At 45.0% G+C, this 24,159-nt stretch overlaps 1 protein-coding gene across 6 annotated transcripts in view; it reads right to left on the reverse strand.

Moving 5' to 3' along the window:
- The window catches only part of LOC112253532 (regulating synaptic membrane exocytosis protein 3-like), a 65,695-nt gene extending 44,298 nt beyond the window's left edge, over positions 1-21,397 (reverse strand). For 3 of the 6 annotated variants that reach the window (XM_042323574.1, XM_042323573.1, XM_042323575.1), the window contains exons 1-4: positions 21,006-21,397; positions 16,730-16,801; positions 6,209-6,428; positions 4,716-4,727 (exon numbers count right to left, since the gene is read on the reverse strand). In XM_042323574.1, the coding sequence (XP_042179508.1) occupies positions 4,716-4,727; positions 6,209-6,428; positions 16,730-16,801; positions 21,006-21,169 (468 nt within the window). In that variant the 5' untranslated portion in view covers positions 21,170-21,397. The remainder of the gene's footprint in view (positions 1-4,715; positions 4,728-6,208; positions 6,429-16,729; positions 16,802-21,005) is intronic. The other 3 variants (XM_042323579.1, XM_042323577.1, XM_042323576.1) reach the window with 1 other exon arrangement.
- Positions 21,398-24,159: the final 2,762 nt, after the last annotated feature.

Here is a 24,159-nt window from a genome sequence, read left to right on the forward strand (position 1 = left end):
ACTGGTGACCGACTGGTTTCCTCCTACAGGGGTGTCAGACCCCTCCCTGGGGGGGGTCAGTGACTAGCTCATTATCACACTAATTACCAGCTACATCATTTGGCTAATGACCATCCAATCAAAAGGTGATCAGAGCCTCTGGGTGGGGCTGTGGGGAACTGGGATGCCCCTGATTTATCAACTCCTCGCCAAGCACTCAAATAGTTGAATCGGGTGTGTTAGTGCTGGGTTAGAACGAACATGTGTACAGTCTGAATTGAGAAACCCTTCTCTAGCCTACCCAGCCGGCCCCTGCACCATCTATACAATGTACTGTGCTATAATGTGATGGGCTATGATCTTTACTCCATTGACTAGTGTGAAGGGAACAGGCGAGGACCACGAGTAGTGAGTCACTGCTGTCAGCGTGTCCTCACAGGTGAGATGGATGGGGTTTCCCTCCAGGGGCAAGGGGGCGGTCTGACAAGGGCACGTTCACAATGACAGCTTGACGTACGGAGGCAGCAACAAGCAATGCACTACCCATAATTCAGCGGGCTATAAATCCTAGGGAAGGATGAAAGAGTGCCACAAAGGAGATGAGTGTCCATTGGGGCTGTACATAAGCACACCCAGACCCCCCCTAGATCACACACACAAATGCACACACACACACACATGCACACACACACTAAGTGACAGTACATATGGTAAACAAACACTCAAATTCTATCACACCCAGACCCATCCACGCAGAAACACACACACACACACACACACACACGTGGGCCATATCGACTGTTAAACACCGGATCAATAGTGTAAATAATTTACTTTGGGTCTCTGCTGATGTTGCAAAAGCCTACCTCTGTGTGTGTGTGTGTGTGTGTTGGGCCAGACATAGGTTTCCCTCTGACAAGGCATCAGTGGGTCGATACCCAGGACAAGTTTAGGCTTGCTCCCCCTACCAATACAGGTTTTTCTGTGAATTAAACCGGATGATCTATGAATGTGCGTGTGTACGTGTGTGTGAGTGTGTGCATGTGCGGCTGGGACTGGTCTCACTCGCACTGGGAGTGTGTTTATTTTTTTATGTGCCCTCACACATTCACACACACACTCTCCCCAAGGATGCACTCACTCACTCACACACACACACACACACACACACACACACACACACACACACACACACACACACACACACACACACACACACACACACACACACACACACACACACACACACACACACACACACACACACACACACACACACATGCTAGACACACATCACAGCTGCTGTTACAAGACTCTTATTTACTATTATTATTAATTCACAATTTAAACACTTGCCCCCCAATCCCCCTTCCCTGATACATGTGTAAATATTGGATCATAAATTGGGCCTTCCTGTATTATACTTATAATACAGCGGTCTCAGCCTCCAGTATTTATGCTGCAGTAGTTTATGTGTCGGGGGGCTAGGGCCAGTCTGTTATATCTGGAGTATTTCTCCTGTCTTATCTCTCTCTCTCTCAGAGGACCTGACCCCTAGGACCATGCCTCAGGACTACCTGGCCTGATGGCTCCTTGCTGTCCCCAGTCAACCTGTTCATGCTGCTGCTCCAGTTTCAACTGTTCTGTCTGCGGCTATGGAACCCTGATCTGTTCACTGGACGTGCTACCTGTCCCAGGCCTGCTGTTTTGGACTCTCTCTCTACCGCACCTGCTGTCTCTAACTCTTAGTGATCGGCTATGAAAAGCCAACTGACATTTACTCTTGTGGTGCTGACCTGTTGCACCCTCTACAACCACTGTGATTATTATTATCTGATCCTGCTGGTCATCTATGAACGTTTGAACATCTTGGCCATGTTCTGTTATAATCTCCACCCGGCACAGCCAGAAGAGGACTGACCACCCCTCATAGCCTGGTTCCTCTCTAGGTTTCTTCCTAGGTTTTGGCCTTTCTAGGGTGTTTTTCCTAGCCACCTTGCTTCTACATCTGCATTGTTGCTGTTTGGGGTTTTATGCTCCAGGACTACCTGACATGATGACTCCTTGCTGTCCCCAGTCCACCTGGCCATGCTGCTGTTCCAGTTTCAACTGACCTGAGCCCTAGGACCATGCCCCAGGACTACCTGACATGATGACTCCTTGCTGTCCCCAGTCCACCTGGCCATGCTGCTGCTCCAGTTTCAACTTCCACCTGACTGTTCTGCCTTATTATTATTCGACCATGCTGGTCATTTATGAACATTTGAACATCTTGGCCATGTTCTGTTATAATCTCCACCCCTCATAGCCTGGTTCCTCTCTAGGTTTCTTCCTAGGTTTTGGCCTTTCTAGGGTGTTTTTCCTAGCCACCTTGCTTCTACATCTGCATTGTTGCTGTTTGGGGTTTTATGCTGGATTTATGTACAGCACTTTGTGACATCGGCTGATGTAAGAATGGCTTTATAAATACATTTGATTGATTGATAAACTTATGCTGACATGTTTATTCTAGTCCACTGATCCATTTACTTTATGTTCATATTGTTCCGTTTTATTATTTCTTATTTTTGTTGCATTGCTGAAGGAATCTGTAAGTAATCATTTCTATAAGTAATCATTTCTATAAGTAATCATTTCTATAAGTAATCATTTCTATAAGTAATCATTTCTATAAGTAATCATTTCTATAAGTAATCATTTCTATAAGTAATCATAATTGAATGGTGTATACCATGTGTATCCTGCACATTCGACTAATAAAACTTGAAAGTACTATTGTAATGCCATGGAGGACAGGAAGTCTACTGTACTTCTGCCTGTCTCCACTAGATGTCTCTGTGCTGCAGTGTGTTGGTTCAATCTCACCTGGTACTGGCCACAGGGATGGAGGGGCTCCTGGACAGATCTAGGATCAGTTTGACCCAAATCCTAGCCTTACCCACTTGTACTCTGAGAAACTATGAGTAGTCTTTTGCAGCCAATCTGTTTATTTAATTGATGAGATTTGGGTTAATTTCAATTGAGCCGAAATATACTGGTTCCTTCAGGTTCAATTGATACAATATAATATAGGCTTCATCAAATGTGATAATGTACGTATGGCTTGTATCTATATGTGTGACACAACAGGAGGAACCCGAGAGGTAGCTCTGCCTCAGGTCCCAGTCAATGAGACATTTCAATGAAGTGAATGAATGGCGGAGCGGAGCGAGACTAGAGACTGAGATCAATAGCAATCATGAGGTGCAGTTGCGCTCCGAGGAGATGACACATGGATGTGTGTTTCTGTATCTCAGCCAAACTGCTGCAGGGAGAGACACTTGGTGTACACACTGAACGCTACCCTGAGACGGTCTCAAACACTGATGTGACTACGTTCTAAAAACAGCCCAGGATGTTACAATGAGAGGGAAAGAGGAAGAGAGGGGAGGGGGAGAGAGTGCAAACGTCTTCTGTGAGAAACACTTGGCTTACACACAAACACAGATTTCACCATGAGATCCACCATCATTGTAGATCTGACAAATGTATTTGTATTTTTTGTTGTTGTGAATGTTCAATGTTGGACATAAAACACTGTAAAATCACCAGGAATTAGGTAGAACTAAATTCCGGCCAACTGACCTTCCACTCAAGGAAAAATCAGCCCACAGCTGAATGTAATTGGGGACACCTGCTGTAGATAATGGCCACTGCTTCTCATTAGCCACAACATATATAGACTACGCAAGCTATAAACAGTGACTGCATGCATACATAGGCCATACATAGGGGATACATAGTCTCAACGTAGGAGCTTTCTCTTTTTTCAAACCCCATCTGGGGGTTAGACATTGGGGCAACACAAACAATATGCAGAGTCCCCACAACCTACACTCCAGGCTACGTAGTCAATGCATAGGGCTACACAGGTCATACACAGGGCTTACACATGCTACTCAGTTACAGCTTGTACTGCCACAGCCTCATTCGAGTCAGTGCTGTTGTACTGTGCTGTAGGGGGTTGGTGGATACTAGTGTCTACACTACTCTCAAGAACTGTTGGAAGGCCAAAGCCTCATTCGAGTCAGTGCTGTTGTACTGTGCTGTAGGGGGTTGGTGGATACTAGTGTCTACACTACTCTCAAGAACTGTTGGAAGGCCAAAGCACCACTGAGCCAAATACCAACAAAGTGATGGTTTGGCAGCTCCACTGAGGGAAGGGGGGCCAAGGGCGTGTAAGGTTTGAAACTGGACATAACTGTAAGAGTGCTGTATGGTGTAAAAGGCATGTCCGGAGTAATACCTAATGGTATGTAATGTTACACTGTGTGGTCTAGTGAGCATTAGTGGAGTGCTGTTGGCCAACACTCGAGGAGGTTCCACCTTTTTGTTGGCTACATATCTTAACGAAATAGTGCAAGATTTTGGCAAGTAAGCCCTTTTTTCCCCCAGCAATGACTGAATGTCTATAGGTACATCTAGCTTGCGCTAACACTAGTTAGCAATTTACTTCAAACTGCAGACAGAGACATAACTATGGTGTCCATTAATTCATTTGACTCTGGCTAAGTAGAAAAAGGGCTTGACTGCCAAAATATCGCACTATCCCTTCAAGGTCTTGATGAGTCACATTCCTGAATTTACACCTTGGACCCCTACGACAGAACATGATGCTGGTAAAATGCTGCAAATGTTCTGGTTGCAAATGAAGTTCACTGAACTACGATGACTTCACAGGAAGAGAAACAACTCACCACTTTGTCCTCCTGTTGCAAAGCATCCCGGTGGCATGGGAGAGGAAAGAAAAAGAGATGGGAGAGGAAAGAAAGAGAGATGGGAGAGGAAAGAAAAAGAGATGGGAGAGGAAAGAAAAAGAGATGGGAGAGGAAAGAAAAAGAGATGGGAGAGGAAAGAAAAAGAGATGGGAGAGGAAAGAAAAAGAGATGGGAGAGGAAAGAAAAAGAGATGGGAGAGGAAAGAAAAAGAGATGGGAGAGGAAAGAAAAAGAGATGGGAGAGGAAAGAAAAAGAGATGGGAGAGGAAAGAAAAAGAGATGGGAGAGGAAAGAAAAAGAGATGGGAGAGGAAAGAAAAAGAGATGGGAGAGGAAAGAAAAAGAGATGGGAGAGGAAAGAAAAAGAGATGGGAGAGGAAAGAAAAAGAGATGGGAGAGGAAAGAAAAAGAGATGGGAGGGAGAGATTGGCAAGGCGAAATGAGGACACATCCAAACCTGCTTGAGAGAACACACCTTCTGATGATAGAGTGTTTTCATACAAATCAAAATGAGGTGGTACACAAACGTCCTTAACAGCAGCGCAGGACTGATTGATTATGAGTTGAGGTGGTGGGGCGGGGGGGGGACTCAACAGGTAGGTAATCCCTGTTTCAAAGCTCTGCACAACTCTCGTTCTCTCTCACACCCACTGGCCTCTCCACACTGTGCTCGTTAGGGCTACTTATTAAGTGTGTGTGTGTGTGTGTGAGTGAGTGAGTGAGTGAGTGGTGAGTGAGTGAGTGAGTGAGTGAGTGAGTGGTGAGTGAGTGAGTGAGTGAGTGAGTGAGTGAGTGAGTGAGTGAGTGAGTGAGTGAGTGAGAGTGAGTGTGTGAGTGAGTGAGTGAGTGAGTGAGGTATAACTTTACTATCCTTTTGGGTTCCAAAAGTCCTCACAAGGACAGTAAAAAAAGAAAAGAATGTTAGGTTAGGGTTATGTTTACAGTTAGTATTAGAAATAGGGTTAGGGATTTGGGGTTAAGGTTAGGGGTTTGGGGAAAATAGGATTTTTAATGGTAATAAATGTTTTGTTCCCCACTTGTATAGTAAAACCAATGTGTGTGTGTGTGTGTGTGTGTGTGTGTGTGTGTGTGTGTGTGTGTGTGTTTGTCTTTCAGTGCATGCATATATGTATGTGTGGGGGAGAGGTTGATCATTAAATATCACACTGTGGGTGGCTGGGTGGGCTTCCTGCATGGGGCCACCCCTACCTCAACATGTCTGTAGCCCAGGCCCAACCCCCCAGGGTGGAACACAGAGACCTCCCCCCTGCCCCCAGTCCCTGTCTAATACCCAATTAACCTTTACCAGCCTCCACCTGGGTCATGCACTGCTGCAGAATACGCACGCACACACACACACACACACACACACAAACACCTTTGCCCCTGCTTAGACTACACACCGTCAGTGAAAGTGGAGTAAACAGGGGCGTTTTTGTGTGCATGTGTGTGTGTGTCTACAAGTTTCTCTTACACTGTTGGTGCGTAAGGACACCCTCCCTCCACAACGGGCACAGAACTTGGTCTGGCAGTAAGAGCAGAGGCTGCCACAGCCGTCAGCAAACTTGGTCTTGTGGCAGATGCCACAGGTGGGAGCGTCGTCCCGGTGCTGGCCCGTGGTGGTCTGCCGGCGCGTCTCCTCCCCAACCCGTCGCACCGTCTCCCTGTAGCTCGACATCTGCTGCTGGATACCTCTGAGAGAACAGGAAGGAAGGAAAGGTACAAAGTTAGCTAAATCAAATAAAATCAAAATGTATTTATAAAACCCCTTTTACATCAGGGGTTGTCACAAAGTACCTGTACAGAAACCCAGTCAAAAACCCCGAAACAGCAAGCAATGCAGATGTAGGAGCACAGTGGCAAAAATTCCCTAGAAAGGCAGGAACCTAGGAAGAAATCTAGAGAGGAACCAGGCTTTGAGGGGTGGCCAGTCCTCTTCTGGCTGTGCCAGGTGGAAACTATAAGAATACATAACCATTAAGGCCAGATCGTTCTTCAAGATGTTCAAACATTCATAGATGATCATCAGGGTCAAATAATAATCACAGTGGTTGTAGAGGGTGCAACAGGTCAGCACCTCAGGAGTAAATGTATAGCCTTAGGCTATAAATCCACATTCTTCAGTACGCTACTGGTGTTACAAAACAAACGGTTCACTTGTCATACCTACAAACAAACACAACCTCCTCCCGGGACTGTCCCACCAACAGTGACATCCCTGTATCGTATCCCTGTAAATACACTCATACACACACACACACAAAGACAAAAACACTCCCCATCCCATCTTCCTGTCAGCGCCCCCAGACTCATCTCCGGTACCGATTGGCCCTAAAGGTCAGACCTGGGTCACCTGCTGTTAGGTCTCCTCAGGGTTCATATCATCAGCTCCATGACTCTCACTAAGTCAAACTGTCACAGGCCCCGTTCAAATACGTAGGTCCTGTTTGAATAATTTAGAAATGTATCCTTCCTTACTCCCCCCTGAGGAAACCACCGCTCGAACGCAGTTCAATAGGTGAGAGCAAGGATTCATAACATTCCTTTCACCAATCAATTAAGGGAAGAAGATGAGGGAAGGAAGCTATCTTCAACTATTGGACTGCAGCTGACTACTCTGGCGAACTCTCTCAGATGGGAAAACTTTCAACTTAAATCTCTACTAGATTGTGCAACACTGTTGTGGAATGTTTTTTGAGGGGTAAATGAAAAACATCTTCATGGGTAAACAGAGAGAGAGGAAGAGAGATAAATAGAGAGAAATATGTATTTATGAGGAGATCTGAGAGAGCACTCAGCTTTCAAGATTCAGGGAAGACTGTCAGACAGGCGCTCATTAAGAAAAGCTAGAAAACACTGAGATTCATGAATGAGAAACAAGGTTAAACCAAAGTGAGCCCAAGCTTTACTTCTACCAGCACAAACACACACTTCCCTTCAAATCACACCATTCAACTTTCTCTCATTTTTTTAAACCTTTATTTAACTAGGCAAGTCAGTTAATAACAAATTCTTATTTTACAATGATGGCCTACCCCGGCCAAACCTGGACAATGCTGGGCCAATTGTGCGCCGCCTTATGGGACTCCCAATCAAAGCTGGATGTGATACAGCTTGGATTCAAACCAAGGACTGTAGTGATGCCTCTTGCACTGAGATGCAGTGCCTTAGACCGCTGCGCCACTCGGGATCCCAATATAAATAAACCCTTTGTGAAATCCACATTTGTCCAAGTCCAAATAGGGCCAACAATTCACTCTGGGAAAACAACATTAGCATGAAGTGTCCTATATAGTAATTGCTGGAGTAATTACGCCATGCAGCACTAACAAGCTTGCTGAGAGTCAAGGACAACAGTAGCAACAACAAAGCCTACTGTACAATACGGAATGCAGACCCATAAATACACACAGATTTACAGGCATACTGAGATTAGAGGTTTCGATTGGGTCTGATCATGTTAGGGCCTCTACCTTGCTACCTCAAGCAGTGAATGGTGTGGCTATTCATCCATAGCATTGGAGAGCGATCATTTCCCCAGTCCTCTCCAATCGAGGGGGAACGAGTCAAAGGAGTCCTCTAGATGATGTGAAAAGCCAGCCGTGTCTCAGCCACTGTGCGTGGCGTCACCTAACAAGGACAAACGTCCTGCGGACACACACGCCGTTCTCCATTCATCAAGCCCTGGCAGGATGGCCCTGGTCCCCATATACAGCGCTGGCTGTAAATCCTCCAGCACACACACACACACACACACACACACACACACACACACACACACACACACACACACGCACACACACACACACACACACACACACACACACACACACACACACACACACACACAATGTCCCAGAGGAGCAATGGGTCTGTGTGGTTGGTCTCTAATCTGTCTGACACCCGTATGATAGAGCTGTGCTGCTCAATGGCTCATGTTAAAGTCCTCAATACCGGCAGTGTCTTGAGTCCAAAAACAGCCCATCACACGTGTGCAATATGGTGAAAAGTCCTAGTACCAAGTCAATCTAAGGACAATGCCAAGCTAATGTTTATACACATCAATGTGTAAAAGGTTTATACACATTCTGATTTATTCTGATCTACACAATGTCTCTATAGGCCAGGGGTGTCACACTCATTCCATGGAGGGCCTAGTGTCTGCTGGTTTTTGTTTTTTCCTTTCAATTAAGACCTAGACTAGTTGAGGGGTGTTCCTTACTAATTAATGACCTTCATTCATCAACCAAGTACAAGGGAGGAGCGATCGCCTGCAGTCAGTCAGCCCTCCGTGGAATGGGTTTGACGGGTGCTCTAGGTGCAAGAGGATAGGTGCTGTTTCAGGACTGAGGAGTGAACCTCACTCCCAAAATTCCTTCACACTCCATAGGAGAATGGGGATATATGAGCATTTCCTGGCACCATTGCAATGGATTCTGGGCAATGGAATCTCATGTTACCAGCTGGGAGAAGTTTCCGGTTATAGTTTCTCACTGAGGGGAACTGTAAGCGTATTTAGTGCTGAATACAAACCCGAGCCCTAGCCCTTATCCCTAGACACTCCTTATAACCACTCTAAATAATAATATAGTCATTCATCAGATGCTTTTATTCAAAGCAACTTTGAGTTAATATGTGACCGGTGGCCACTAATGTGCCTTTTAGCCCTTTGTCTTGCCCACCAGGTGCGTCTGGTTGGCTAATCAAGGGCAGGGTTGTGCCAGTGTATTTAAGCAGAGCGCTTCCTTCCATTTGGGAGATTGTTTTGTTATTCGGAAGGTTGGCGTGCCTTTGGAGGACGAGAGTGGGGCCAGTGATAGCCCAAATATTTTGTAACTATAGTAGTGTGTGTGTGTGTGTGTGTGTGTGTGTGTGTGTGTGTGTGTGTGTGTGTGTGTGTGTGTGTGTGTGTGTGTAACAGCGCCGGTAAACGTTATACTGAGTTCCTCTCTCCTCCTCCTTGGGCACGCCAGCCTGAGAGAGTGCAGTGGGCCTGCTGATTGTTTTATGTGTGAAATGGATTTGATTATGTAAACTTCAACATAGGACACTTGGGAGAATTAAGATGTGATTGCTATGGAAATTATGTGCGCTTAACCTGGAAATGTATCATTGTGCATTTTTTTTCAACAGAGACCATTGAAAGAAACTGACTATGTTGGAAACTTCAATTAATAAATAGTTGAATATTTTGTGATGAATAAACCCCAATTTGCACTCACTCAGACTGGTGTGCCCAAGGAGGAGAGCGGAACTCAGTATAATGTTTACTGGCGCTGTTACATACACCATTCTTACAAAAGACATCTTTAAGACTCTTTGCATTCGGGCTATCACTGTCCCTGCTCTTGTCCTCCAAAAGCACGCCAATCTTTCAAAAGACAAAAAATAAATGATCCAAACGGAAGGAAACGCTCTGCTTAAATACACTGGCACAACCACGCCCTTGATCAGCCAACCAGATGGACCTGGTGGGCAAGCCCGAGGGATAGAAGGTGTGTTCGGTGGCCAACGGTCACATATGAACCTAATCTATATTATTATTTAGAGTGGCTATGGAGCAGGGGCTTGATTTTGCACACCACCGGTCACACACACATGTCCAATATACTGTATGTACCCCATGCAGGAATCCAACCCACAACCCTGGTGTTGCTAGCCGACTGAGCCATGAGATCTATGGGTACTCTGTATCTGTACCAATAAGCATTCATAAACTCACTCCCACGCCACCTGATAGAGCTGCAGTGACTAAGGGTTCCCTTCATGACTCACCCTCTCATCTCAGATCGATATTCAAAAGGCAAGCGGACATTAATCAAAAGACAATGAGCGAGTGTCAAAGAAGAGCGAGAGAGAATCACTTCACAGCCATTTAGAAATGAATCTCTCTCTCTCTCAACAGGAGGAGTCATCCACCTGATTGATTTCTGTAACTTCCCAGTCCTATAATAGACGAGCTTTAAAAAATATAAAAAAGTTTATTCCTCCTGCTATTTGCAAAATTGGAAAGCAGTTAAAGGTGCCAGCCTTGTGACTGGTCCCCTGTAGCGCTAGAATAAAGGAGAGACGTGTGTGTGGTCGTGGGTTTAGGTGGGAGGGGATTGAAGCTTATGACAACTTATTTTATATCAAAAGGACAGAATAACACTTTGGTCTATGGAAGGTAGTTGGTTTAGCCCACTAACTTACTCTCCTCTGTTCCTATGCTAGACAGGTTGGTCTCTTCCCGCTCTGGATGGCACCTCACCACCATATGGAATCAGCGGCACACAGTAAGCCACAGTCTCTCTTTCTGTCTCTCACTCTCTTAGGTTTTTCTCTCTCCCTGGCAGGATCTGCACTTCCCCCTCCCTCCTTTGCTTCCGGCAAATCTGTCGCCATGCTGAGTGGCCCGGGTGGTGTATAGCGTCACCTTCCCCCTCTCCAACCATCCATCCATCTCTTTCTTCAGCTCTCTCCCTCATCCCCGCCTCCACCTCTCTCCCCTTCGTCCCCTCTCCTCTGGTGTGCACACTCCTCAACTATCGTTAGATTTTCCCCTTCAAACCTCCCAACTTCAATTACACCGATTGGGTGAAAAGGTGAATGTAGAAGCAAAACCGAATTCTTCGGTTTACCATAGCAAAGGAGTACACTGTGTTTTTACAACCATATTCAATTCAATTCAATTTAAGGGCTTTATTGGCATGGGAAACATATGTTTGCATTGCGTTTATACAAATTGCATTTATTTTCAGCAAACTTAATTAACATGTGTAAATATTTGTATGAACATAACAAGATTCAACAACTGAGACATAAACTGAACAAGTTCCGAAGACAGGTGACTAACAGAAATGTAATAATGTGTTCCTGAACAAAGGGGTCAAAATCAAAAGTAACAGTCAGTATCTGGTGTGGCCACCAGCTGCATTAAGTACTACAGTGCATCTCCTCCTCGGGGACTGCACCAGATTTGCCAGTTCTTGCTGTGATAAGTTAACCCACTCTCCACCAAGGCACCTGCAAGTTATGGGAGTTTATGAATTATCTTTGAAAGACAGGGTCCTGAAAAAGGGACATTTATTCTTTTTGCTGAGTTTATTTACAATGGTGTTTGTTCTTCACTGGTTGCCCTTTTCTTGTGGCAAAAGGTCACAAATCTTTCTGCTCTGATGGCACACTGTGGTATTTCACCCAATAGATATAGGAGTTTATCAAAATACAGTTTGTTTTTTATAATGCTTTGAGGATTTGTTTAATCTGAGGGAAATTAGTCTCTCTAATATGGTCAGGAAGTGCAGCTCAGTTTCCACCTCCTTTTGTGGGCAGTTTGCACATAGCCTGTCTTCTCTTGAGAGCCAAGTCTGCCAACGGCGGCCTTTCTCAATAGCAAGGCTATGCTCACTGAGTCTGTACATAGTCAAAGCTTTCCTCAAATTTGGGTCAGTCACAGTGGTCAGGTATTCCACCACTGTGTACTCTCTGTTTAGGGCCAAATAGCATTCTAGTTTGCTCTGTTTTTTTGTTGATTCTTTTTAATGTGTCTCTCTCTTCCTTTTCTCGCTCTATTCAGCTCAGCTGCTCCCTCACACATTTCTCTCCACCACACGCTCACTCTTTCCCCTCCATCTCTGCCTCCCTCTTCCCTCAACCCTATACTGGGTACCCTTCTTGGTGGTTATGTACTGTAGGTTCACTTTGCCAGTACTGATTCACCAACCCTGATTCACAACATACCAACGTCAAGACACATACACTGTATTGATTGTTGACTGCTACACAAACTCTCTTGGATACATGGAGTGACATTACTCTCTCCTTCAGTAGGAGCGTGTCTTAGACTGGTCTGGAGGGCCTATCCTCATTACTGAGTGGGACTTCAACAAGCCTGCAGCTCGTAGACAATAACATTTACCAGCAGAGGAAGAGAGAGTGAGGGATGGAGGGAGATGGAGGGAGAGTCAGTCCACTTGAGAAGACATTCCGCTCTGTCAAGAACACACCTCCTTACTTACACACCGTCACAGGCTTAAAGAGCACTAATGTCACGCACGCACGCACGCACGCACGCGCGCACACACGCACACACACACACGCGCGCGTGCACCCATGCGCACCCACGTGCACGCACAGTCATTAGCCAGATACCTGAGGATGTCGAGAATACAGATAAAAGACAGAGGGAGGGAGATAAAGAGGACGATATAGAGAAAGAGATTGGCCGCTAGAAATAGATAGATGGGGAGAAAAGATGAGGAAGACAGATGGAGAGAGCACCAAAGCCAACAGCAGAGCTAAGTGGGTAGTGTGCTCCCCAGACAGAGCTCCATATGGCTTGGCACAGTCGTATAGAGCTCTACCTTTAACAGGGTGGACACCGTCTACAATCACACACACAAACCTCACACCATACAGGGAACAATATCCTGTAGTTACAGAAAGATACAGTACATAAGTCATGCTGGGTTGTGTTGAGTTAGCTGTGTGCTAACTGTGCTTCTCTAGTTGTCGGGACAGTAGCCATGCTTTCACCTGTGTCTTCACATAGAAATAAGCAGTCAGGAACTACACATGTGATTGGATAGCAGTCTCCTGACCCTGGCGCCATGGCAATGGCCCAGTAACACTCCAGTTCCCTCCTGAGGTTTTGAGATTGGCCGGGAAGTCACTTCCTGCACTCTGTGATTGGCTAGTATCCTAGTCCTATCAGGGGTCTCTCTGCTCAATGGGGTATATCAGCGACATAAGCTAGGCCTTATAGATACATCCATGTCGTAGAGGGGAGAGTAATGTAAGCTCTGTATGGTAAATATACACTGGTCCAAGCACACCAAGACAGTCATGAAGAGGGCACGACAAAACCTATTCCCCATTGAAAAGATTTGGCATGGGTCCTCAGATCCTCAAAAGGTTCTACAGCTGCACCATCAAGAGCATCCTGACTGGTTACATCACTGCCTGGTATGGCAACTGCTCAGCCTCTGACCGCAAGGCACTACAGAGGGTAGTGTGAACGGCCCAGTACATCACCGGGGCCAAGCTTCCTGCCATCCAGGACCTCTATACCAGGTGGTGTCAGAGGAAGGCCCTAAAAACTGTCAAAGACTCTAGCCACCCAAGTCATAGACTGTTCTCTCTGCTACCGCACGGCAAGCGGTACCAGAGCGCCAAGTCTACAGTAGGTCCAAGAGGCTTCTAAATAGCTTCTACCCCCAAGCCATAAGACTCCTGAACATCTAATCAAATGGCTTCACAGACTATTTGTATTGCTCCCCCCTCTTTTACACCACTGCTACTCTCTGTTGTTATCATCTATGCATAGTCACTTTAATAACTCTACCTACATGTACATATTACCTCAACTAACCAGTGCCCCCACACATTGACTCTGCACTGGTACGCCCCTGTATATAGTCTCGCTATTGTTATGCTACTGCTGCTCTTTAATTACTTGTTACTTTTATTTCTTATTTGTATTTTTTTAAACTGCATTGTTGGTTAGGGGCTCGTAAATAAGCATTTCACTATAAGGTCTACTGTAGTATTCGGCGCATGTGACTAATACAATTTGATTTGAGTATATAAAATATTAGGAATACCTTCCTAATACTGAGTTGCGCGCGCGCACCCCCCCCCCGCGCACCCCCCAAGAAGTTGTCTTACATAGCCTATTTTGCTCTGTGGGCAAGGGGGAAGACATGGCTTTTGAGGGGTCATCTCTTTAATGTACTGAGAGTTACGGAAGCTTTTCCCTCTATCAACAGGATGAGTAGGTCTACCATTAATGCATTCTGAGTTCACTTCACTACCCTTTACACAAATATGCTTTCCATTACTTGAGCTTCCTGAATTCATATCACAGATCCACATCTATGCTCATCTAGAATCAGAGAAAAACAGATAATAGCCTGCATGTCAAATGATACACAACTACTTACAGTTCACCGCTTTTTACCAGGGAAAGTAGCTAAGGTCAAAAATGCATTATGTTGGGGATATGATGTCATTTGAGAAATGGCCAGATATGATAAGCATATGTTAATCCAGAAATAAAGTTCAGACCGGCCTGCTGACATTCCGTATGTGTCGGAATAGTGACCGGGATTCCATGGTATGATGTCATAATTGGGCCACATTCCGGGATTCCTCGGGGAAGCAGATGTGATCCAGCTGATTTGCCCCTTAATCCCACCGCTCTCTGATCCAACCTCTCACACACGCATGCATGCTTGCGCAAAACACACACATGAAGCACACACACACACACACACTCGCATGCACAACCACTCACACACACAAAATGTCAAAGTGCACGACCGCATAGAAATAATGACCTACAGTATATACACACACACAACGTGTTCATTGTGCTGCAGACACAATCTCCATTACAGACATAAGCCTAAAGTACTGACCACAGCTCCCGCTCCCAAGAACAGCTAAACATACATTACACACACACACACATCCTCAAACTCACCTCAGTCAAAGGGGCCTTAGATGCTGGACTGATAGTTGACATACCGGTAGTTCAATATGACATACTCATCACTCTGGGTGAATACTGGCTGTTTTCCTCATCAGAGCCAAAGAGATAGGAAGTCGTCCCTTACTAGACATCTGGGCTCAGGTTACCCAAATCCAAATTATAACCTTCTGACCATTAGGAGGATATAGAATATCTGACCCTGGACCAGCCGTTAGGGGCATCACGCTTAACCACGTATCCATAACACAAACCCATGTCAAAGACTCAATGATGGTTCAATAGCACATTAAGAGCTAATTAACAGGTGATGTCCATCTTCTCACTGGGTTGTGGAATGTTGTGGTTGACATTAGCTTGGGAGGTAACACGAGTCTTCCAAGCCTTATACTACGTACGTGGTTTGAGGAGTTAGCGTGGTAACTTTGGTCAACTCTGAGTTCAACTCGGGATAACCGGTACCACGAAAGTGGCTCACCTTTTAGCCAGGTACATTTCTATGGCAACAAATCATTCAGATCTAACCTGCTACCAGGCAGGCTAACTCAGGGCTTACTACATTTATTCTGAATAAAGGTGTCTGAGTCACGAGTTGAGGACAGATGAAATCAGATTCCCTCCCTCTCACAAAGATTGCGTCATCATCCCCTTCATTTTTTGTGTGTGTTAAATAAATAATTGTTAAAATACCCAGCACATTACACATTTTGTAATGACAGAATGCATTTCAAACTTTACGCACAGTAAAACTTGTGTATGATAAATACAACTATTTTATCAATAGGAATGGGGGGGAAAGATGCTTGTTCATTGAAAAGCACACCAAAGACGCCATTAACGATAAGTAATCAAATAAACACGGCACTCCAACACACTAGCCTGCTGAATTTGCAGGATAACTTTTATTTCATTTAGATTTCGGCACAAATGAAAACGCGACACTGACGCTCCCATAGATTGATGTTTCAACATTGTTTCAATGAAGAGTTCTGACTCTCGCATAGATTTTATGTTTCAGCATTGTCTCAATGAAGAGTTCTGACTCTCCCATAGATTGATGTGTCAGCATGGTCTCAATTAAGAGTTCTGACTCTCCCATAGAGTGATGTTTCATCATGGTCTCAATGAAGAGTTTGGCATTCAACTAGTCACAGGTGACATGCATGCGCCGTTAAAAGCCTGCTAGAGTTAGCGGCAGGCGGACAAGTGATATTCCCCGTCATAGTATGGATGAAGATTGAGCTGGAACATGAAGCTAACTGAAGCTTCAATCGTAGTATATCCCTCTGGTCTAAGGCAAGGTTACTCATTACGTGAAGATAGTTAAGTTCACCAGCTCATCTGTTACATTTCACTCCCTTTTAACCACCTTGTCATCAAAGACCCATAACCAGCTTTGCCACCAATGTGACAGACTGGGTTCGAACCCAGGTCTTCTGACCACTCCAAGACTATGTTAGAATAACCAACTGAACATGAAAAGAAATAACAGACAGCAAAATATGGTTGTATAATGGTTTTTACCGGACATCGTTTTGCTGAGGCTTCTTCTGCCCAACCAGGTTCACAGTTCTTGCTTGGATGGGCTTCTCCTCCCTGAAACACACAAGAGGGACAATGTTGTTGGAATTTTGTCAGAAAATTGTGTTAAAAATGTATACAATGGTGCAGTTTGAGGGTTCTTTTAGAAGGTGGACATATGACTCGATTTAGACATTTACACAGTTGCTGACGCCTGCCAGATCTTACAATGCCTGCATAAGTATTTCACATATCAGCTAACCAGATATATTATAGCAATCTGGTGGCCGACTGCACAGTCGATGACGTGGCACGCGATCATTGGTTGATGCATGGAACCTCTGAGCAGAGGATCCCAGGGGAGTGATTGGGGACATTGCCCTGTGTAGTGTGCCGTCTTTCGGATGGGACGTTAAACGGGTGTCCTGACACTCTGTGGTCACTAAAAGATCCCGATGGAACTTATTGTAAGAGTAGGGGTGTTAACCCCGGTGTCCTGGCTGAATTCCCAATCTGGCCCTCATACCATCATGGCCACCTAATCATCACCAGCTTCCAATTGGCTCTTTCATCCCCCCTCCTCTCCCCTGTAACTATTCCCCAGTCTGTTGCTGTAAATGAGAATGTGTTACCTGGTAAAATAAATAAACATGAAATACATCAGGCGTATTCCTCTGCCCAGGTGTTGCTGACACATGCCATATCCTACAGTGCCTGGATAGGTATCGTAAGTATCAGCTAACCACATCATATGTTATAGAAATCTGACAGTCGATGACGTGGCACACAGCAATTGGTTGGTGAATGCAACGTCTGAGCAGGGGAACGTAACCATCTACTCCACTACTTCCTGTTCTTCTTCAACAATTAACCAACATCTGATTAATCAGAATAGAGAAAAGTAGTTGCTAGGTAGATAACAAAAACGTGATTCACCATATTTTATAACTACACAACTTTGACTTAGAAAACAATAACATCTCTGATAAAATTATTATACAAAAGTATGTTTTTCACTTTTATCTCGAAATGACTATCGGATATATTATTTTTCCCATAAATGTTACATACACATCAATGGGTCCTCTGATCATCTTGATCACAGAGAAAACACGAAGAGAACCCCACAACATGATGTGTTCTGTCTAAAACTGAAAGGAGTGACAGATCTGTAACAACACATCAAATCAAATAAAATTTTATTTGTCACATACACATGGTTAGCAGATGTTAATGCGAGTGTAGCGAAATGCTTGTGCTTCTAGTTCCGACAATGCAGTAATAACCAACGAGTAATCTAGCTAACAATTCCAAAACTACTACCTTATACACACAAGTGTAAAGGGATAAAGAATATGTACATAAAGATACATGAATGAGTGATGGTACAGAGTGGCATAGGCAAGATACAGTAGATGGTATTGTGTACAGTATATACATATGAGATGAGTATGTAAACAAAGTGGCATAGTTTAAAGTGGCTAGTGATATATGTATTACATAAAGATGCAGTAGATGATATAGAGTACAGTATATACGTATACATATGAGATAAATAATGTAGGGTATGTAAACATTATATTAAGTAGCATTGTTTAAAGTGGCTAGCGATATATTTTACATCAATTCCCATCAATTCCCATTATTAAAGTGGCTGGAGTTGAGTCAGTGTGTTGGCAGCAGCCACTCAATGTTAGTTAGCCACTCACAGTCAGACACCCATCTAATGACAGCTCAAACACATTGTGTTTGAGCTGTCATTAGATGGGTGTCTGACTGTCTAGTATAGCTGTTCAAACCTCCCAACTTCAATTACACCGATTGGGTGAAAAGGTTGATGTAGAAGCAAAACCTCCTTCTTAGGTTACAGTAGCAGAGGAGCACACTGTGTTCTTACATCCAGCAGGGTTTTTTCCTGACTATGTGACCTATCCAGGAAAATATCTCCACATACAGAACATACACCCACACTGCACATGCACAGGCAGTTACTGTAGTATGAATACAAAGGCACTGTGTAAACATTAACATTGATATGGCGGGTTGGATTGAATTCCAGCATTTGTGTGTGTGTGTGTGTGTGTGTGTGTGTGTGTGTGTGTGTGTGTGTGTGTGTGTGTGTGTGTGTGTGTGTGTGTGTGTGTTCGTACTAGGCTACTGTGGCCACACTGCTCTCTTCAGGTTTCATCAGCGCTTCTCACATTAGCGGGTTCATCAAACGGATTTACAGCATAGAATTAGATTAGATGACATATCAGTCCAGCCTGGGTCTACCATGAGCTGATGTTGTGATTAGAGTAAACAATCCTATAGGATATACATGTAGGTGAGTTCTGTGGATGTAAGACTTACAAGAGGCTGTTTTCAGCGTTGCCTTATCGCTAGAGTGTGGGCACATAGCCTACTGTAGCATAGGTCCTAATTTAGATCACACAGCACACCATGCAAGCATGCATACACACACACACACACACACATGCTACAGTAGCTTATGTGCTCCGACTAGCAATAAGGCAGAGCTGAAATATAGTCTTGCGCCTATGATGAAAATTATGAAAATGATGCATGACCACTTGTGCATTGGACAGTTCTTTCTTTAGATGCAATGAATGGATCTGCAGATTCAATGCAGGGCTAGCACTCTGCAAAAGGAGCCAAAAATAGAACACAGACGTGAATAGCAGAGAAGAAGGGGTTCTCATGGGAGCCTAGTTATTCATTCTATATAAGACTATGCGATAGCAGTGACTGTGGTCTGACGTCATATCACCTCGCTGCAGTTTGTCAGACTATCCGTGGAGAAATATGCTACCCAGAAAGGGGTTCAATTTAACTCACGATGATAAACCTCAGAATTGTTGTCGTGACAAATACAACATACGTGCTCCTTCCACACTGGCTCGCGCTCTATGTGTGAAAATACTAAAATAGCACAGGCTGTTTTTGACCATCATCCACTGTAATAAAACAACACATAAACTAGGTTACATGCGTTTACTGTAGGCTTTCTCTCAAGATGGGCTGCTGTAGGCTGATGCGAGAGTGCTGGTGCTGGCCTACATTGGGCTGATACTCAACCGCACCCGGTCACCAAAGCAACAAACGTACACGCAAACAGCTGTTGAGATATGGGATGGAAACACACAGTGCTTGACTCAATTTGGATGCCGGTACTGTTTATATTTAGGTGCAGTAGCTCCACAATACTTTTGACCTAATATTCTAAAAGAAGAACAGGAGCTCAAGCAGTAGAACAGTTGAGGTGCGGGTACTCTGTTCCGTGAGCTCCTGCCCAATTCAAGCACTGGAAACACACTGCTAGGGCAGAGATGCTGTTTCACTGATTTTACAAGCAGAAATGACAGAATCTCGGTCGAATGATGCTGTGCAATCGCAGCCTGCTGTTAGCCTGTCTGTAGCATATAGAAGCTGTGCTTGGGAATATACTAGCCTGGGCTATAGGTTATTTGGAACCTATATAGCCAGCGGTTTAGAATTGTTTGGATATGACAGAACACATACTTGCATTGGGGGAAATGGGAGCGGTTGAGAAGAAATGAGTTTGATATTAGTTTATTTGTGTCCGGGTACTAAAAGACAGTGGAGTGTGAAGCTGCTGTGTGTCTCGGGGACGACACACCCCTTTTCTCTCTCTCTCTCTCTCCCTCCCTCCCTTCCTGTCTCCTCCTCTTCGTCTCGTACACCTGTGACGGCCCTGACCCAACACACTCTTACTCAAAAGCCCCCCCCCTCTCTCTCTCTCACACACACACTCTCAATTCATGTTAGGACATCTTGTTAGGTTATCCTTGACTCTGTAGGCTAAAATGTAGGCTTTAGATGGTTGAGACTGAAATAAGCTACACTATCTTTGCCGTGAGAGGAGCTGGGGCAATATAGGAGGTACCATCTCATGTTAGGGGAGTGCAGCTGACCATTGAACACTAAAGTAGGCAGTCTCACATGCATGGAGCTGTCCACTGGCATTCTGTATGATCACAATCAAGAGTCACTGATACCATAGTCCATATAACAAGGATACACAGAGGGATCGCCTACATGCTGATAAACACATAACCTACACACACACACTCACTACAGCGAATCACTACACACATCGACAGTCTATGCTGCACCTTAGTGCCATGAGTAGGTTAGATAGACAGATATGTGTATAGGTTTGTTAGCCTATTGGTAGCCTAGCGGCAGTATGGCAGCATCTCTGCACAACATCTCCCCAGCATCTCCAGAACGGAAATAGCCCCAGTATCTCCCTTACTTTAACATGGCCTCTTCCTTCTCCTCCTCCTCCTTCTGTCGAGCTAGCACGGCCATTATGATCTTCCTCTCCTCCTCCGTCAGATGGCTCAGGTCCGGTTCGGGCATGGACGCCGGCACGACGGGTGGACGCGCGCCGCCCGGAGGGCCCACCGAGGCGGACATCTTCTCCCCCTCTCTTTGGCGGCTAGGATCACTGACAGAAATCCCGCTGGCTGTGCCCACGGATCACGACATGGCCCATGGACGAAGCAACGGCTCGGGCAAGTGATGCAAGGCTCCCATGGTGGCAGGCACCCACGGTGGGAGTGCTTCTTCGGTTCCTAGTCGCCTTTTCTCTTTTTCTCTCTCTTCCTCTCTCTCGCTCTTTTCTCTTCTCCCCCCCACCCCCCACCCGCCCTCCTCTCCCCTCCACCTCCAGTTACGGGGAGCCCATGTCTCCGGCAGAGAATGATAGGCTACTCCGCCCCCTGGTGAAGCTAGCTTCGTTCAACGCAGAGCGATGTTTCTCTACCGCTGCCCAGTCTGGAACGCTGGCTAGGTGGGCTCCTTGTTTTACACCACTGCCGCGCTCTGCTGCTGATGCTGATGCTGTCACGGAGATGTAGAACCGTCAATGGGACCGCAGCCCCTGAAGCGCGCGCACCTTCTCACGCAAGGAGCGCGCATTCTCATTTGAGAATGGGGGCTCGCCGTAAGAGGCGCGTGCTAAATATTATATTTCACTTCACCAATCGAAGCGTGCTAGTGACGCGCGCCCTTCCTCCATTCCTTCTTTCCTTATACGAGCACCTGGCACAAACACGTGCGTGTGAGTGTCAGTAGTGCTGGTGAATCTTGTTAAGACCCTAGCTCAAAATACTCGCAACACAAATTTAGCGTTCTGGTGGTTGCTCTATAGGCCTATCTTCCGTACAATGAAAATGTGAGCCCATTCCAGGACCATGGACAGTGCAGTGGGCAGCCGGAGACGAGGTTCTAAATGAGACGGATAATCCAAGTTTCCCCGCCTTTTTTCATAAAACATGTAACTTTATTAGGCTAAAAAGTTGTTGTAGTATATAGTACGTTGCTAGTTAACGACGTAAAGGATGCCACTTTTTATGAATGTGGCCATGTGTATGTTGTCTAGTAGCCTATATCATGTGCAGGATAAACTCTAACAACGGGAATTCTAAACCACCCATTGTATAATTAAGCAATAATACTTGAGAGGCCATATGTTATGACATTTTCCTCGTGGATGTAATGTGGTCATAGCCACGAAACGAAGCCGTTGTATAATACTACATATTATAGTCTCATTCATTGAATTTAGCTCCAACAGAGTTGTAGCCTGTCTGTTGGCTGCCTGTTTGAGGTGCTCGATTAAGGCAGCTCCCCGCACCTCTCTGACTCAGAGGGGTTGGGTTAAATGCGGGAGACACATTTCAGTTGAATGTATTCGGTTGTACTACTGATTTTCCTTTCATATCATGTCTTCCACTTTAGCCAGACGCAGGTGTTTCACAGCTATGCTACAGTATGTGTAGTGCTACAGGGTTTGCAGCTCAATCTAATAACAGCCGGCGATTCCATGCTAAGAAAGTCAATGTTTGTAGGAGCGAATGGGGATTTTATGTCATAGGCTATCCAGTTTTCAAGAAAATCATGTTTTCAAAGAAACAGCCCCAATTCGTACACAATATCAGCCTACCAGCAGATGGCAGCACGTACCGGTCAATAATAGAAGCTATTCACTGGACAAACAAGTATTGACGTTCAGGCCACTAACACCATTGATTTAGGAATCTGTCACCCTACAAATGTCCAATATTTAGGGGTGCTGCATAGGCTAGTTTCGCTGTAACCTGGGATGATTGAAAATTAAACATTTGCCTGTTTCTTATTTAGGTTTATATAATGCTTCCTTGCAACATATGGTAGTATTTTAAAAACAACACAATATACACATTGTTGTTCCAAGGCCTAATAATGAACAATAATAAGAATAAGAATAAGAATTCATGTTGGGGTTAATTATTAGCCCCGAATAACATGTAGACGTAACTTAAAAATACATTTTATGTTGATATGGTGATATCTTGACGCCACTGCTGTAGAGCCATACGTTAAATTGCCGTTCACCTAGCAGTAGGAGACTGTACATGGGATAGCCTACAAATTGGCTTGTAGAGGACCTTTCTACCTGTCTCAGCTAAACTGGTGAAAAATACTCAATATGAGGTCGAAGTATTGGATGTGGTAGGTGTGGTGAAGTTCTCGTGCCGAGGCTTTCACCAAGGGTCAGGAAAAGATGAGTGTGACAGTAGGAGTGAAGTTTTGGAAAAAGTGGACCCATGACTTTTGGCTGTTTCATTTGTGGTTACAGGGTGGGTGAAAACAGAGTTGGGTGCTGTAGAATTGGTGAGGGTAACCAGAAGTGGTCTTGTGATAATTGTTGTTTCTGCTGGTCAGAGGGAGAAGGCTTTCTGCGTTAAACAAACGGGGCTAAGTAATGTGAGTTATTTTGCCCTCAAGAAAAGGGCGCCATTGAAAGGAGCGATTACTTGGGGTAGCAGTAAATGTAAAAGTTGACCAACTGAAGGGGAAGATTCTTGGTGTTTGTGATGCTCGTCGTTTGGTGTGACGCAGACAGGGTGGGGGACGCAGACAGGGAGGGGTGAGTGGTGAAACAGAAGAGTTAATATCAGTTTTTTTTTGTTTTGATGTTGATTCTTTGCCCGACAAAGTGATGTTAGGATATATAAGTTATCCTGTACGAGCTTTTGTGCTGAACACATTACGTTGTTAAAGGTGTCAAACTTATGGGCGTGTAGCAGCAGTGTGTAGGAGGGGGGTTCCTAGGTGTGCAGAAGGGCATGAGACAAGGCATGTGTAGAATTGGGGAAAGTAGTGGTATGTGTTAATTGTAGAGGAGCTCATTGGGCTGGGAATCAGAAATATCCTGTGTGAGAGGGGCAGGTTGAGGTTTCCAGGGTTAGAGTAGTGCAGAAGTTGTCATATGCTGAGGCAGTGAAGAAAGTAGAGGAAGATGGGTCAAGGGTACAGTATATCTGTACCAGTACAGAGGGATAGGCCAACAAGTGAAAAATGTTTCTGTTAGATTGGAGTTTTAGCATTTATAGCAATGGTTATCAACGGTACTCCAGGGA

This window comes from Oncorhynchus tshawytscha, linkage group LG06 (genome assembly GCF_018296145.1).
Source record: "Oncorhynchus tshawytscha isolate Ot180627B linkage group LG06, Otsh_v2.0, whole genome shotgun sequence".
Classification (NCBI taxonomy): Eukaryota; Metazoa; Chordata; class Actinopteri; order Salmoniformes; family Salmonidae; genus Oncorhynchus; species Oncorhynchus tshawytscha.